The 17,500-nt window shown below is 37.3% G+C and overlaps 1 protein-coding gene across 9 annotated transcripts in view; it reads right to left on the bottom strand.

Annotated features, from left to right (window-relative positions):
- Window positions 1–17,500, bottom strand: part of trio (trio Rho guanine nucleotide exchange factor) — a 1,217,727-nt gene that overhangs the window by 1,087,103 nt on the left and 113,124 nt on the right. For 3 of the 9 annotated variants that reach the window (XM_067104907.1, XM_067104905.1, XM_067104909.1), the window contains one exon: window positions 16,493–16,804. The exons of 4 other annotated variants lie outside the window; for them this stretch is intronic. In XM_067104907.1, coding sequence (XP_066961008.1) covers window positions 16,493–16,514 — 22 coding nt within the window. In that variant the 5' untranslated portion in view covers window positions 16,515–16,804. Of the gene's footprint in view, window positions 1–16,492; window positions 16,985–17,500 lie in introns of those variants that run through there. 2 more of the 9 variants (XM_067104908.1, XM_067104906.1) reach the window with 1 other exon arrangement.

Below are 17,500 nucleotides of genomic sequence, written 5' to 3'. Positions count from 1 at the left end.
TATAACGCTGTATGAGCCGCGGCCCATGATACTTAACCACGGCCAGGTAGTGGCCTATCCTATATCGTTGCCAGAAGCACGATTACGGCTACTTTAACCTTACATAAAATAAAAACTACTAAGGCTAGAGGGCTGAAATTTGGTATGTTTGATGATTGGAGGGTGGATAATCAACATACCAATTTGCAGCCATCAGTAGTTTTTAAGATCTGCGGGAGGACATAAAAAGTACGGACAGATAGATAAAGACGACAAAATAGTTCTTTTACAGAAAACTAAAAAAGCAGCATTAGTGAAAGTATTTTAGAGCAACTTTACGTCACTGAAAATCCTTTCAGAGTAGCTCTACATTTCTAGAAAAATATTCTTAAAAGTGGCTTAACATCAAAGAAAATACTCTAAGTTAAAATCTTTCATGAAGTTTCTCTGCACTTCTCACTCATTCGTTACATACACGTACTGTGAAAGCGTTCGTGTGTGTGAGCATGTATATATACTTTATACACACAGACACACAAACACACACACACACACACACATATATATATATATATATATATATATATATATATATATATATATATATATATATATATATATACATATATGTGTGTGTGTTCGTATAACTGAATCACAAAAATATGGAACGTGATGAATATATAAACAAAGACAAAATCCATGAAGGAAAGAGAAACACATATGTATACACACACACACATTATATATGTACCCATGTATACAAGCATGTATTTTTAGTTGATATAAACTGCTACCACATACTGAAAGGGCCAAATTCCACAAGAACCGTCATCCACCAACGTCCAACGCATAAACAAATGAGCCTCAATTTAAACACTCAAGTGCCTCTATATAATACGTACAAAATTACATCCCATCAGGACTTTATAAAATATTTATGAACTCACAAACATCTATTTAACAAAAAGGCAGCCAAATTTACCCTCACCTTCAAGAGCAAAGGTCAAGGCAAGACCGCCCACGACAATAACACAGCGGATAGCATGGATTCCAATTAATCCAACCAAAAACAAATCAAGGGAGGGGAAAGGGGGAGTCACGGGGAGGGGTATCAGCAAGGGAAGATGGGTAGGGGGAAGGAACTAGGATACACTAACATTCTCTTTGTCCTCCTCTTTAAGCATAAAGATAAGGGATGATGCGGTTCCCCTTTAAATGGAAGGGGGGGGGATAATAAATGAAAACGTTTCTTGAGGCGGTTCTTCTTTAGCTGCCAGTAAATAAATAATCAATTCACTGCCTGTGTTTACTTGATTGTTTATAAAAATGACCCTCAACTCTCTCTCTCTCTCTCTCTCTCTCTCTCTCTCTCTCTCTCTCTCTCTCTCTCTCTCTCTCTCTCTCTCTCTCTGCGGTTTCGACAACTTGTTTACCAGTGCCGTGAATGTATCGCTGAGATGAGCTGAATATAGAATTTAAGCCAAAGGCCAAGCACTGGGACCTGAGGTCATTCAGCGCTGAAATGGAAATTGACAGTAGAAAGGTCTGAAAGGTGTAACAGGAGGAAAACCTCGCAGCTGCACTATGAATCAATTGTTAGGAGAGGGTTGAGGAAAGTAAGATGGAAGAGAATATGAAAGGAGGTACAGTAAAAGGAACGAAAGAGGTTGCAGCTAGAGGGTGAATGCACCGTATCCTTCTTCGCGGTGCAAAAAGTTAAGCATTAGGTCAACTTCAGTCTCCCACCCAGAGTAGGTTCGAACCTCCACATAAGTTGGGGAATTTCTACATTCGTTTCCTTGAGAAGTTCACTGACTTAAAGGAAAGCATGTCCTAAAAATTAAGAATTCTGGAGAGTTTCATAGACTTTAAGGAAGAGCATGTTCTATATTAATGGGAACTCTTTGAGAGTTTCATAGGCTTAAAGGTAAAGCATGTCCTAAAAAACAGGAATTCCTTCAGTTTTATAGACTTAAAGGGAACGCATGTCTTGAAATAATAGGAATTTCCTGATGGTTTCCAAGATTTTAAGGGGAGCATGTCTTAAAAAAAAATAAAGCAGGGATTCCTTCAGTGCTTCAAGACTTCAAAGGAAAACATATCTTAAAATAATATGAATTCCTTCAGAGTTTCAAAGGCTTTTTAAGGGAGAGCATGTCTTAATATAATAGGAATTCCTTCAGTTTCACAGTCTTTAAGAGAGGAATTGTCCTAAAATAACGTCCTTCAGAGTTTCTAAGACTTGAAGGGAAAGCATGTCCTAAATTGATAGGAATGTTTTGAGAGTTTCGAAGCATGTACTATATAACAGGAAATCCTTTAGTTTCACAGACTTTAAGGGAAAGCATGTCCTATATAATAGGAAATCCTTTAGTTTCACAGACTTTAAGGGAAAGCATGTCCTATATAACAGGAAATCCTTTAGTTTCACAGACTTTAAGGGAGAGCACGTCCTATATAACAGGAAATCCTTCAGTTTCACAAACTTTAAGGGAAACCATGTCCTATATAACAGGAAATCCTTTAGTTTCACAGACTTTAAGGGAGAGCACGTCCTAAATAACAGGAAATCCTTCAGTTTCACTGACTTTAAGGGAGAGCATGTCCTACAATAATAGGAATTCTTTCAGTTTCAAAGGCTTTAAGAGAACTCGTGTGTTCCAATAATAAGAAATCCTTGAGTTTCCTAGGCTTTAAGGGAAAGCAAGTCCTAAAAATAGAATTCATTAAGAGTTTCAGACTTAAGGGAGACCATGCCCTAAGATCATAGAAATTCCTACAGTTTCTTAGACCTTAAGGGAGCTCACGTCTTAAAATGATAGGAAATCCTTGAGTTTTAAACACTTTAAGGAAACGCTTGTCCTAAAATAATAAGAAATAATAAATACATAAATCCAATCATTCATTCTTTTGCTTGCGGAAATGAAATAAGCCAATCCACTCTACTTGACCAAACAAACACAACAACAGCCCTCTGCATCAACCAAAACAGCACCAGAAACAACAAGAAAACATCGAAAACAACAGGACGCCCCCTCGACCCGAAGGCGGCAAAATCCATCCGTCCCCCTTCATTCGGTATTCACGTCCAGCCGGGCTCAGGCATCTTCTTTAATAACACATCTACTTTTAGCCTATTCATAACTGCCTCGGTCTTATGGCGCACACAATTTAAAGCTGTTCCATTATCCTCACTGTCATCCGCAGTCATAGCTGCTATCACCATCATCTTCTTCTTCTTCCTTTCTATTCTTCAAGGGGGATAAAAGCTATTGTTCTCATTTTCCTTCGAAAAAACAACATTATATTTTTGGGGACGTTTATAACGCGGTTTATGTTCGCTCAAAAATAAACGTTTGTCATTTTTGCTTTATTTTACGGGGCATGATTTTATTCCAGGGGCCCTTAAATTTTGCCAGGCATTTCTATATACATACATAAAGTTAAGAATCTTGTACACTGTCAAAGACTTGAACCGTGACAGCTCTTCCAAACATTCCAGTTTTGTTCAATTTCTTTTATCATAATTATTATTATTATTATTGACCCCCAAATTTTGCAAGGTATTTCCATACATAACTAGATTTAGTAAAAAAAAAACTCGTACACTGTCAAAGACTTAAACAGGGACAGTTCTTTCGAACACTCCAATTTTGGCCAACCTATATTATTAATATTATCACTATATTATTATTATTATTATTATTATTATTATTATTATTATTATTATTATTGGGAGAAACAAATCCACAGTTATGTATGGATATTTGTACCCATACATAAGTGTGGATTTGTTTCTCCATTGCAAGACTAACGCTACGAGTATTATTATTATTATTATTATTATTATTATTATTATTATTATTATTATTATTATTATTATCTGCTCGTAGAGCAAGAGCCCGTGCTATAAAACACAAGGCCAACAGCTCATTCTGACAAATTACCATCACTAAACTACCATAGTCCCTCTACCCAAGGATATTATAAAAATTCCCTTTGGAGGAACCAGAAGTGTCCTTGGTACTAGCTGACCCAAAACCCTTAAAAAAAAGAGAGAGAGAGAGAGAGAGAGAGACTGCACGCTTCCTAAGGACAAACAGTAACGCGTTCCAAAAGTAGACTGGGCCAAGGCCGACATTGCAAGCGAGTATGAGCTGCATTCCGTCCGGAAAACCAGTCCTCGTATCACATGAGGAGGAGGAGGAGGAGGAGGAGGAGGAGGAGGAGGAGGAGGAATACCAGACACCGTCAGGTGGTATAACCGACTCGAACGCCGATAAACAGCTTTATGTCATGTAGCAATAAATAGAAGTTCGGCCAAAGGCCAAGCGCCGAGACCTACGAGGTCATTCAGCACTGAAAGAAAAATTGAGAGTAGAGAGGTTTGAAAGGTGCAACAGGAGAAAACCTCGCAGTTGCACTATGAAACAATTGTTAGGAGAGGGTGGAAAGTAAGGTAGAAGAAAGAGAATATGAACGGGGACACAGTAAAACGAAGGCAAGGGGTTACAGCTATGGGACGGAGGGACGCTGCAAAGAAACTTAAAATGCCTACAGTGCACTGCGTCAGGTGCACTAATGGCACCACTACCCTCCTACGGGGTTTATATCACATGGCATAGGATTAAGCAGGATCTTAGGGAACCTATACGTTCGTTGAAACTAGTGATACAAAAATTCGTTAGGTGGGTATCGTATGATCTTCGCTGACTGCTGTTAACGATTTAAAACTATTTTCCTGTTTAAGGCAATTGAAAAGGCTATATAATGGAATTGAAAAGGATATATAGGGAATTGGAGAGGCTACAGTATATAAGGGAATTGAAAAGGTTATATAAGAAACTGAAAAGGCTATATAATGGAATTGAAAAGGCTATACAAGATATTGAAAAGGCTATATAATGGAATTGAAAAGGCTATATATGGAATTGAAAAGGCTATATAAGTGAATTGAAAAGGCTATATAAGTGAATTGAAAAGGCTATATAAGGGAATTGAAACGGCTATATACGGGAATTGAAAAGGCTATATAAGGGAACTGAAAAGGCTATAGAGGGAATTGAAAAGGCTATATAAGGGAACTGAAAAGGCTATATAAGGGAACTGAAAAGGCTATATAAGGGAACTAAAAAGGCTATAGAGGGAATTAAAAAGGCTATATAAGGGAACTGAAAAGGCTATATAAGGGAATTGAAAAAGCGATATAAGGGAACTGAAAAGGCTGTATAAGGGAACTGAAGAGGCTATATAAGGGAACTGAAAAGGCTATAGAGGGAATTGAAAAGGCTATATAAGGGAACTGAAAAGGCTATATAATGGAATTGAAAAAGCTATATAAGGGAACTGAAAAGGCTATATAAGGGAATTGAAAAGGCTATATAAGGGAATTGAAAACCCTTATACATATAAGGGAATTGAAAAGGTTATAAGCAGTAAAATTTGATGACTCGATTCTCTCTCGCAATAAGAAAACAGCCATTATTAAAATAGGGAATACGGAAGAGGCAAAAGACTAAAGTCTAAATTTTAGTGACCTATCTCCTCATTCAGTCTCTGAAGAAAAGGGAGGTCACCCAATCTTTTAATATAAATTTAGCTTATATTTCTAGTCCTCGTAAAAAAACCATGTATCGAAATCCAAAACTATAACAAAACCGTTAATCTTTGAAAGCCACATATAAGCCATCAGCATTACAGAAAACTCACGTATTCAAGAAGAGCTGACTGTTCACAACAATAAAGCCTTACTGAATTGAATTGAATATAGAATTTAGGCCAGAGGCCAAGTACTGAGACCTATGAGATCATTCAGCACTGAAACGGAAATTGATAGTAAAAGGTTTGAAAGGTATAACAGGAGGAAAATCTCGCAGTTGCTCTATGAATCAATTGTTAGGAGAGGGTGAAAATTAAGATGGAAGAAGAATATGAAAGGAGGTACAGCAAAATGAACGAAAGGGGTTGCAGCACGCTGCAACGAACCTTAAGTAATGCCTACAGTGCGCTGCATGAGGTGCTCTGCCGGCACAACCCCCCTATGGGGAATAAAGCCTTAATTCCTGTGTGACTACCAACACTAATGCAAGTCAGAATTAATCTTCGCAATATATGCTTGTACTTAATCCGGTTGAGGGCTCAGGAGGAGGAGGAGGAGGAGGAGGAGGAGGAGGTGGTGGTTTGTCCTATGTTATGACAGTTAACTTCAACATTTAGTGACCCCCGACGTGCACTGGTCCAAATAATCCTACTGTCACTGCTTATCATGCAGAACAAAACGAGCACCTCCTTGCGTCCAGTTACCCTCCAATCCTTCAATTCTTCTTCTTCCCTTCCTTCCTTCATGCCATACCGCTCATTCCACAGCCGCAGCAGCCCTTACTAATAACGCTCGTCGCGCCTGTTGTGTAGGTAGGTCCACGAAGCAAAAAAAAAAAAAAAAAAAAAAAAGGCACACACGTATGAAGACGAAATTACCAAATCCCCATTTCGCATTCCAGGGAATTCGTTAGCATATTCGCATAAGATCCACGAGGGAAAAATATGTTGCGAGAAATTCAGGAATAGCTTTCTCACGGTTAATCTTCCAAGGAAGGAAGGAAGAGGGGGGGCTTCCTTGGTTGCAATAAGGCAACAGGAATTTCATCATTACACTAACGACCGTGCGTCGAGAATGTGTGCGTATATATATATATATATATATATATATATATATATATATATATATATATATATATATATATATATATATATCTACATCTATATATATATATATATATATATATATATATATATATATATATATATATATATATATATATATATAATATATATATATATATATATATATATATATATATATATATATATATGTGTGTGTGTGTACGAACGCGAAATGGGAACATATTCACGGCAGATACGGACTACTAAAAAGAAAGTGGTATAGATTATAGATGAGTGCAGAAGGAAATAACGAAGTGGTATAGATAAGTGCAGAAGGAAATAAGGAAGTGGTAGAGATAAGTGCAGAAGGAAATAAGGAAGTGGTATAGATAACTGCAGAAGGAAATAAGGAAGTGGTATAGTTAAGTACAGCGGAAATAAGGAAGTGGTAGAGATAAGTGCAGAATGAAATAAGGAAGTGGTATAGATAAGTGCAGAAGGAAATAAGGAGGTGGTATAGATAAGTGCAGAAGGAAATAAGAAGTGGTATAGATAAGTGCATAAGGAAATAAGGAAGTGGTAGAGATAAGTGCAGAAGGAAATAAGGAAGTGGTATAGATAAGTGCAGAAGGAAATAAGAAGTGGTACAGATAAGTGCACAAGGAAATAAGAAGTGGTATAGATAAGTACAGCAGGAAATAAGGAAGTGGTATAGATAAGTGCAGAGGGAAATAAGGAAGTGGTATTGATAAGTGCAAAAGGAAATAAGGCAGTGGAATAGATAAGTGCAGAAGGGAATAAGAAGTGGTATACATAAGTGTAGAAGGAAATAAGGAAGTGGTATAGATAAGTGCAGAAAGAAATAAGGAAGTGGTATAGAAAAGTGCAGAAGGAAATAAGGAAGTGGTATAGATAAGTGCAGAAGGAAATAAGAGGTGGTATAGACAAGTGCATAAGGAAATAAGGAAGTGGTATAGATAAGAGCAAAAGGAAATAAGAAGTGGTATAGATACGTGCAGAAGGAAATAAAAAAGTGGTATAGATAAGTGCAGAGGGAAATAAGTAAGTGGTATAGATAAGTGCAGAGGGAAATAAGTAAGTGGTACAGATAAGTGTAGAAGGAAATAAGGAAGTGGTATAGATAAGAGCAGAAGGAAATAAGGAAGTGGTATAGATAAGTGCAGAAGGAAATAAGGAAGTGGTATAGATAAGTGCAGAAGGAAATAAGGAAGTTGTATAGATAAGTGCAGAAGGAAATAAGAAGTGGTATAGATAAGTGCAGAAGGAAATAAGGAAGTGGTAGAGATAAGTGCAGAAGGAATTAAGGAAGTGGTATAAATAAGTGCAGAAGGAAATAAGAAGTGGTACAGATAAGTGCAGAAGGAAATAAGGAAGTGGTATAGATAACTGCAGAAGGAAATAAGGAAGTGGTATAGTTAAGTGCAGCAGGACATAATGAAGGGTTATAGATAAGTGCAGAAGGAGATAAGGAAGTGGTATAGATAAGTGCAGAAGGAAATAAGGAAATGGTATAGATATGTGTAGAAGGAAATAAGGAAGTGGTATAGGTAAGTCCAGAACGAAATAAAAAAAAGTTGTATAGATAAGTGCAGACGGAAATAAGGAAGTGGTATAGATAAGTGCAGAGAGAGAGAGAGAGAGAGAGAGAGAGAGAGAGAGAGAGAGAGAGAGAGGAAATTATATAGAATCCAACAATAAACTCAGAAGGGTCATATCCTCCCCTATAACCACCCAAGAAATTTCATTCCTATATTCCAAACGAGGAATAATCATTCCGAAACTTTTTCGAACCCAGATTACAACCCGAACCTTGCCTAGTTTGATCGATGAGCTTCACATGACGGCTCCCCTCGACATGAAAGTTTCATGCAGATCAGCTGACAAAGTTTCTCCTCAAGATTATTTCCTAAATTAATCAAGGTTTACGTTTTAAGTCTCTCTCTCTCTCTCTCTCTCTCTCTCTCTCTCTCTCTCTCTCTCTGTACACACACACACACATATATATGTGTGTGTGTGTGTGTGTGTGTGTGTGTGTGTGTGTGAAGTCCCTTTATAATGTCTTTGTGAAAAATTGTCCTGATGAATACATTTAAAACGAATTTAAAAATCGCAATTTACGAGACTGCTTTTCAATAAATTATTAAACAACTGTACGATTCGGCTTTGCAAAACTACTGCCTACTGCATAACCTACTTTACGTGAAAATATTTCATTGAATCTCCAACAGTTCGTCAACGAGGAATGATCTGCATCATAAACGAATTCATTCCCTCTCTTGAAATTGAATATGAATATTGTCTTTGTGCCAAAAGCCAAGCGCTGGGATCTATGAGGCATTCAGCACTGAAACGGGAATTTACAATAAACGTTTTGAAAGATGCAACAGGAGGAAAACCTCGCAGTTGCAACATGAATCAATTGTTAGGAGAGGGTGGAAAGTAAGATTGAAGAAAGAGAATATGAACGGAGGTAGTAACAGCAACAATAGGGTTGCAGCTAGGGGCCGAGGGGACACTGCAAAGAACCTTAAGTGATGTCTACAGTGCACCGCATGAGGTGCACTGACGGCACTACCCCACTACGTGGCATTATTCCCTCTCTTCACAGTCCTGCAAATGGTCATTAAACTGAATTAGACCTATACATTTTCCCCCAAAAAAGCTCCCATTCTGACGCAAATACATCTAATGAAAGCCTAATTAATCAGTAACCTGAAGGGATGTACGTTAATGGACATATATGACAATAATTAAAGCTAAACTCGAAATACACTAAAAATTTCAACGGTAATCCTGTCAGTGGTTTTTACTGGACCGACATTTTAGCTTAATCTCAAGTGTTAGAGGGAATCACAGTGAAATGTGACGCTTTGGAACTTTCGTTTAAATTCTTCGAAACTGTCAAGGCTGTATAAGTATTTTAAAGAGCAACATTAAAACTCCATAAAGTGTGTTGGCGACAACAACAACAACAACAACAACAACTACAATAATAATAATAATAATAATAATAATAATAATAATAATAATAATAATAATAATAATAATAATAATTTAATGGTGATGAAATCCAGAATGGTGTGAAAGCAAATATATGTTGGAAATATCTGTACATTTCTAATATATATTTACATTTACACCATTGTGAATTTCTTCACCATTTCAATGACATGCTATTTTGAGATTTTTATGAATAATAATAATAATAATAATAATAATAATAATAATGATGATGATGATGATGATACGCCTCGATGGGCGCTCACTAACTGAGCTGTTTGTTATTCCCCAGAAAAAAAAGGTGAAGAGAAATAGGACAGGTTACATAAAAAGCAACATGTTTACAACGTTTTGTTTGAACATTCTACAAATAAACAACTCTAAAAGCATAACATTACATTAAAAAAACTGATACCACCGAGTAAAATATTAAAAAAATAAGACATTAAAGTACACGTCACCGTATCAAAAAAAGGTCATAATAGCATAACATCCGGCTTTCCTTGCCTCTGGCCCAGTGACCTACTTTTCGGGAATCTCATAATCATAAGCTTCCAACTCGCCGTTGTCAAGTTGGCCGTAGAGATGATAACATCTTCTACCATCTTCCACCTTCCTGAATAAATATACCGCCCTTCCCCTTATTCATCCTAACATTCCTTATTCAACTTGCCATTCCTTTTACTGTTCCTTCAACGGTATTCCTTTTCCCCTTCCATCTCTTCAAGTTGGCATTCCTTTCTCCTCACCCTACTTCACCCTCATTGCTTTCCCCTCACCCTACTTCACCCTCATTGCTTTCCCCTCACCCTACTTCACCCTCATTGCTTTCCCCTCACACTCTTTATCAGTCACCCTCATCACCCTACTTCAATCACCCTACTTCACCCCATTTTTTCTCACCCAAACATTGCTTTTTCCCTAGCTGTTTTCCCCTTTCATTCTTCAACCATACATTTATAACCCCTCATTGCTTTTCCCTCACCCAACAAATACCCTCATTCCTTCCTCAACCTTCAACCAGACAAGACATTTGGTATCTTCCTATCAGTTATTTTTCAATGCCATTTTTTTGAAATAACTTTTCCCCAAATCTTCAACCATACATTTTTTTCAAAAACTATCCTATTATTTCAATTATTCTATACATTCTCCTTCTTTGGCCTAACATACCCTTCTCATTTCTCACCTTCACCCACACATACCTTTCGCCTCCCCCCTCTCCAATTAAATATTTATTTCCCTGTCAATTTGTTTTAACCAAACCCATTTCCCCCCCCCCTCCAATTTTCAACCACATGCTTTCCACTTCCCCTACTTCAACCAGCCTTACCTTTTACCTAACCCATTTTCGAGCAAACATACCTTTCCCTTCCATTTCTCCACGTTAACTACCTTTTTCATCCCCATTTTATTCAACCTAATAATCCTTTCCCCTTCCCATTTTCCGCTAAACATCCATTTTTTTCTCCTCCTTCAACCATACATACCTTTCTCCTCTCTCTTTTTCAAACAAATCTATCTTTTCCCGTCACATTCCTTTTCCATATTTCGTTAACCAAACATACCTTTCCCCTTTCCATTCTTTAACCAAAATTAACCTTCCCTTTGTCCCTTCTTCAACCAAACATACCTGTCCCAAACCTCTTCAACTCATCATACATTCTTCCCAAATCTTTTTCAACCAAACATACGTTTTTCCCAACCATTTCTTCAACCACCCAAACATTTATCTCTCCTTTTCTCCCAAATATCTTTTATTAAGTCTCAAGAGAACATTGGCCTTTCCACCTGATCAGAGCTAAAAGGACATTTAAGAATAAAAGGCATCTCAGCTAACAGAATGATATATCAAACGTATCCAGGGATTTGAAGAAGTGAATATTGCGGTAGGTCACGTATCCTTATAAATGAACTTGGATTAAAAGGGAGATCTCAAGGATACAATGATGTAGGCTGACGAGAGGCTACATTACTTCCTTGGTCGATTGTTTTGTCAGTCTAAGAGAGAGAGAGAGAGAGAGAGAGAGAGAGAGAGAGAGAGAGAGAGAGAGAGAGAGAGAGAGAAATAACAATCACTGTCGAGAAAAACTGATTAAAATAAAATTTAATGGAGAGAGAGAAGAGAGAGAGAGAGAGAGAGAGAGAGAGAGAGAGAGAGAGAGAGAGAGAGAGAGAGAGGAAATCACTGCCGAGAAAGACTGATTAAAATAAAATTTAATGTTGTGAGAGAGAGAGAGAGAGAAATAATCACTTTCAAGAAAAGAAGGGCTGAGTATAATAAAATTTAGTTTTGAGAGAGAGAGAGAGAGAGAGAGAGAGAGAGAGAGAGAGAGAGAGAGAGAGAGAGAGAGAGAGAGAGAGAGAGAGAAATAATCACTTTCAAAAAATGAAGAGTATAATAAAATTTAGTTTTGAGAGAGAGAGAGAGAGAGAGAGAGAGAGAGAGAGAGAGAGAGAGAGAGAGAGAGAGAGATTTACCTGAAAATCAATTCCTTCTTCAAGAGGCCGGGGACATAGACATTACTTTTAGCAATTATAGAAACAACTGATGTCTGATCTAACTTGCCTAACTAAATTCTTAAACATAAGTATGTGTGAAGAGTGATACTTGGAAAGTAGAAAAAGTGACGATCCCAACGTTTCACGCAGTGAATCTGAACGGAAAATCACGAAAAATCTCGGCTGGATTGAGGTACAGTGTTGGCTGGGCTAGAATACATCAAATACTAATTCTATGACTGTGGTGAAACTCTAGATTTTTCAAATGTCATATTTTATACCATTCATGTCTCCATAAGAGCTACTTATAGTAACATCCCTTCCAGATAAGTCGTACTCTCTTTATTTCATGACCATATTTTAATTTTTTAATACCATTATTTTTACTCATTTCACTCATGACCATTTTTCACTTTTTCATACCACTATTTTTACTCCCTTCATTTCACGACCATATTATTAATTTTCCATACCATTATTTTCTCATTTTATTCATTACCATAATTTTACTTTTTCATACCATTATTTCTACTAATTTTATTCATGACCTTTTTTTTAACTTCAAATGCCGTTTGACACTTACGGGCTACTCTATGAGCAAGAGCCCGTGCTGGCATAAAGCCAGTTCAATAAAAAACAACACCAACTTATGGCCTTCTTACCGACTGCAGCTAGTAAGATGGGTAGACCATCCATGACGACTGCACCACACCACATTAGGTTGTAAGGGTTGATGGAATGGAATATAGAATTTTGGCCGAAGGCCAAGTGCTGGGACCTATGAGGTCATTCAGCGCTGAGAGGAAACTGATAGTGGAAAGGTTTTAAAGGTGTAACAGAACGAAAACCTCGCAGTTGCACCATGAAACAATTGTTAGGAGAGGGTTGGGGAAAGTAAGATGGAAGAAAGAGAATATGAACGGAGGTACAGGAATAGGAACGAAAGGAGTCGCAGCTAAGGGCCAAAGGGACGCTGCAAAGTAATGCCTACACTGCACCACTTGGGGTGCGCTGACGGCACTAAACGTAGGGGTTGATGACTCCAAAATCTAGGACGGAGATTTTTCGTAACGACGTTCACTTCTGAGTCATAACAAAAAGTGTTATTTCGTAATTTCTAATCAGTGTACATTTAAATTCCTCCCAAGTGGAAACTTTAGACTGCCTGGTTTCTCTAGGGACAAAATACATTATCTATGTCATTTGGAACCCGTCTGATATTGCCGAGACGTGAAAAAAAGGTCCTAAAATTAAAATATAAACGAGCTTAGCAGGTTGCAATCAATATCACCCACAAGATAATGACAAGGAACCAGAGTGAGAACTGCTCCTTTGGAAACGTCCGACATGACTGGTATAAACAGTGTTCCATTAGGTGATATTTAAGGGTTCAGTTTGAGTGGATATTGTATGACAAAGCTCCTGCGGGTCCACATATCTTTTTTCTTTTTCCTTCGAACTTACTGCAAAATATAAAGTGGTTATATTAAACGAAAGATTTAACGATGTCAAGATGAGTGTCGATTTCACGGACCGATTCTATAAGTCTGAATTCCGGTTTCTGCTTTATCTGACTGATGAAATGCGATACCGTAGATGAATTACTGCCATTTCCCTTGAGAGAAACAATATCCCTTTTTTCCTTCTTGAATGGAATGGAATATCAAATTTAGGTCAAAAGTCAAGCACTGGACATATGAGGTCATCCAGCACTGAAACGGAAATTGACAATAAAGGCGTTTTAAACGTGCAACAGGCGGAAAACCTCGCAGTTGCACTACGACACAACTGTTGGGAAAGGGTGGAAAGTAGGATGAAAGAAAGAAAATATGAACGGAGGTACAGTAAAAGGAATGAAAGAGGTTGCACCTGGGGGCAGAGAGAACATTGAAAAGAACCTCAAGTAACGCCTACACTGTACCGGGTGAGGATTCACTTCAAGAAGTGTCTGTAAGGGTATTATATTCTTTGTTCATATTCTTTGTTCATTCTTCATATTCTTTACCGGCGTGTCTTCCTCGGCCTGGTTTGCAGACTTGAGAGAATTTATGAGTCTTTGTTCGATTTCCAGTATCTCAGCGGTTTTTCCTAAGGACACGACTTGAATTCGGGGGTACTGATCTTCGAGTTTTCATTTTTATTCTTGAATAAAACATGAACGCCTCTTGGGATAATGAAGTACATTCTGCGTAGGGTGCTTTTATTTTTACACGGCTTAAGATTTTTTCCTATTGCTTCGTGAAATTTTTATGTTATGATTTACAATAAATCTGTTTATCCGGTCTTGAAGCGACTCATCCCAATAAACAGACAGTACAAGAGCGCATGATTTTGACCCAACATGGTTTTGAAAATTGAAAGTTGATAAGGATAATAAACAGGGCATTCCTAGTGGTACTGAAACTGGGACTTAGCCTACCACGGTAATGGTCAGAGGGTACTGAAGCTTGGTTTGAAATATTATTTCGCAGGTTATAATGATTTTTACTTAAAATTTGATCAAGGATTTTTTTTTCCGCTTGACTGCGTAGGCCTAGTAACATACAATAATATATATATATATATATATATATATATATATATATATATATATATATATATATATATATATATATATATATATGTGTGTGTGTGCATGTATGTATGTATATATATACACATACATATATATATATATATATATATATATATATATATATATATATATATATATTTTTTTTTTTTTTTTTTTGTCTCACATAAGTCGATCAAGCCGCTTAGCGTTCTGGTTTCAGGCGAATCATCTCGCACGTGGATACTGAATGCTACTTTAGAAACATTAAAGCTACCCAGTATTACTATAAATGGAGAGAGAGAGAGAGAGAGAGAGAGAGAGAGAGAGAGAGAGAGAGAGAGAGAGAGAGAGAGAGAGAGAGAGAGATGACTGGATCCACTTCCTGGGAATGATGAGTACCTGGGAGAGCTTCTTCCACTTTTAATCATGATGTAGTGGCTTAAAACTGAGAGAGAGAGAGAGAGAGAGAGAGAGAGACTCACAAGAACTCGTTTGAGGATTTTACTCTTCACTATGCCTTTGCGTGTTTGATTTACACCCCTCTCTCTCTCTCTCTCTCTCTCTCTCTCTCTCTCTCTCTCTCTCTCTCTCTCCGCTGAATATAATATCTCCTTTTACCTTTTTCGAATGGTATCTTTTAGAGATCTGTTTTCTTCCCTTAATATCTCCCCTCGCTCTATGGTTATCTTCTGTTAATGCTTCGCATTCCCTGTAAACACACAGACCCTTCATTCGTGTACCTCTGATTATTTCTTCAAAGTCTTATGCTGGTCTAAAGGCAAATATTCTACCCAAGAGTAAACTCAGCTATAATTGCAACGACACACTGGACGTCATCTTTCTTCGTGATGCTGAAATCTACAGGTTTTAAAACTACGACAAGTTGTTCTCTGGGTCATAACATATATTCGAAATTTCCCCTCCGGGATTATGTATGTAATCAACGGATAGGCTTGCTTAAAAACAAATGGGTGTTACAGACTAATACACACACAAACAAAGCCACTCCAACACCTTCTAAAAACATAACAGACACATCGCACGTCTCGACTGTCGACCTAACCGCGCAACGTCTCCTCGCTGCTGGGAGAAAGGGCGCTGGTGCAGTACTGGTACAATACATGTACATACGTTAAAAGAAGAAGAACAACAGTACAAAATCAATACATATCCTGCAAAAAATGTCTCCTGGGTAACACATCATACACAAAAAATTAACAATGCCAAAGGTTTTTTTTTATCAATGTGCGGGGACTTGCTCATTCCCCTTGTCTGACAAGGAAAATATGACATCATTACTATAGATATAAGACTGAAAGCCTGATTCACATAATAACATAACGTCACCGACACATCACGTCACGTCAAAGTACGTGAGAATTTCTTACATCAAGTCACGTCACCATCAAGCACACGGCATTCACCGTCACGTCACGACACGCTTTCTTCGAAAGAATATTTTGACGTGACGTGACGGTGCTTATGGAAGCTTCTTACCGCTAAATCTGTGAGTCGCTGCGGTTGGGCACGAACTGAACGGGAATGTGATGGATAGTGTAAATACAAGGCAAGGCTGATGGGACGAGGACGTGACGTGATGTGTCGGTAACGTGATGGTATGATGCGAACCAGCCTTTATTATGTGGCTAAAAACAAACGCATTAACAAAACGACATACCAACAGAAGTAAAAAACACGTTGAGAATAATTCACAAATTTTTTTTTTTAAAATGAAAAAATTCAAACATGTCGATCGCACACAGTTTGACCTACCTGCTTTGTAAGGTTGAGACATGGCGATTGTGAGAAGCTGGGACTAAAACTCCAAGGAGATTCTTATATATATGACCTGGGTCAGGTCACGCATCCGTCCGAGACCCAAATCCTTTTCATAGCAACAGTGTCACTGTCACTAGCCATCGACTGGCACTGCGGAATACACTCCCATCTCACCAGCTTCTCTTTCTTTCTCTCACTTGATTCCGCACTTTTCCATACAGAAAATATATTCAACACTATATACACAACGCGGTTGTATCTGCATACACGTCTCGTTTTAGGAACTCTCGAACTGCTTCAAATTTCCTAGAATAAACGCAGCACTATATTTCACTTCCTGGATTTAAGAGCGTGGTGATATTTCTTTCCAAAATACTGAATAATCTCGTTCACTTGGGGGTAACCGCAAACCTAGACATTTAAGCAAATAACTGGATACGTATTTCAAATACAAATACATTTATTAACAAATTTAAAACATTTCATCTGAAAACACACGAGTACGACCAAAACAATTTAGTAAATGATAGATACGTTTCTCAATACAAAAAAATATCTAATAAGTTTTTAAAAATTCAGTTTCGATTCAAAAGAACTCGACATGAAGATATTAAAAGATTTTCCACTGCACAAGCAAAAGGAAGGAAATCTTATTCATTACGTGAAAGCAAAGCGAAATATTTCAGAAATTATAAGATACGTATCTCAATATAAAAATTTTTAAATACAAGGTTAAACCAATTACTTTCAAAACTCGCGATCTTCATAGGAAGATATTAAGAGAATTTCCAAGAAAATGCGACCTTCATCTGAAGATATAAAGAGAATTTCCAAAAAAATTATCAAAAAATTTAAACCATTCCATTTCAAAGCACACGATTCTGGCATGAAGATATTAGAGAATTTCCAAGATAACTATTAACAAATAAAAAAAAATTTAACCATTTCATTTCAAAACACACGATTCTGACATAAAGATAACAGGTTTTCCAAGAAGATTTT

This window comes from Macrobrachium rosenbergii, chromosome 6, assembly GCF_040412425.1.
Source record: "Macrobrachium rosenbergii isolate ZJJX-2024 chromosome 6, ASM4041242v1, whole genome shotgun sequence".
Lineage (NCBI taxonomy): Eukaryota > Metazoa > Arthropoda > Malacostraca > Decapoda > Palaemonidae > Macrobrachium > Macrobrachium rosenbergii.
The sequence above is the reverse complement of the archived record's forward strand: the minus strand, read 5'-3'. Positions and strand labels throughout refer to the sequence as shown.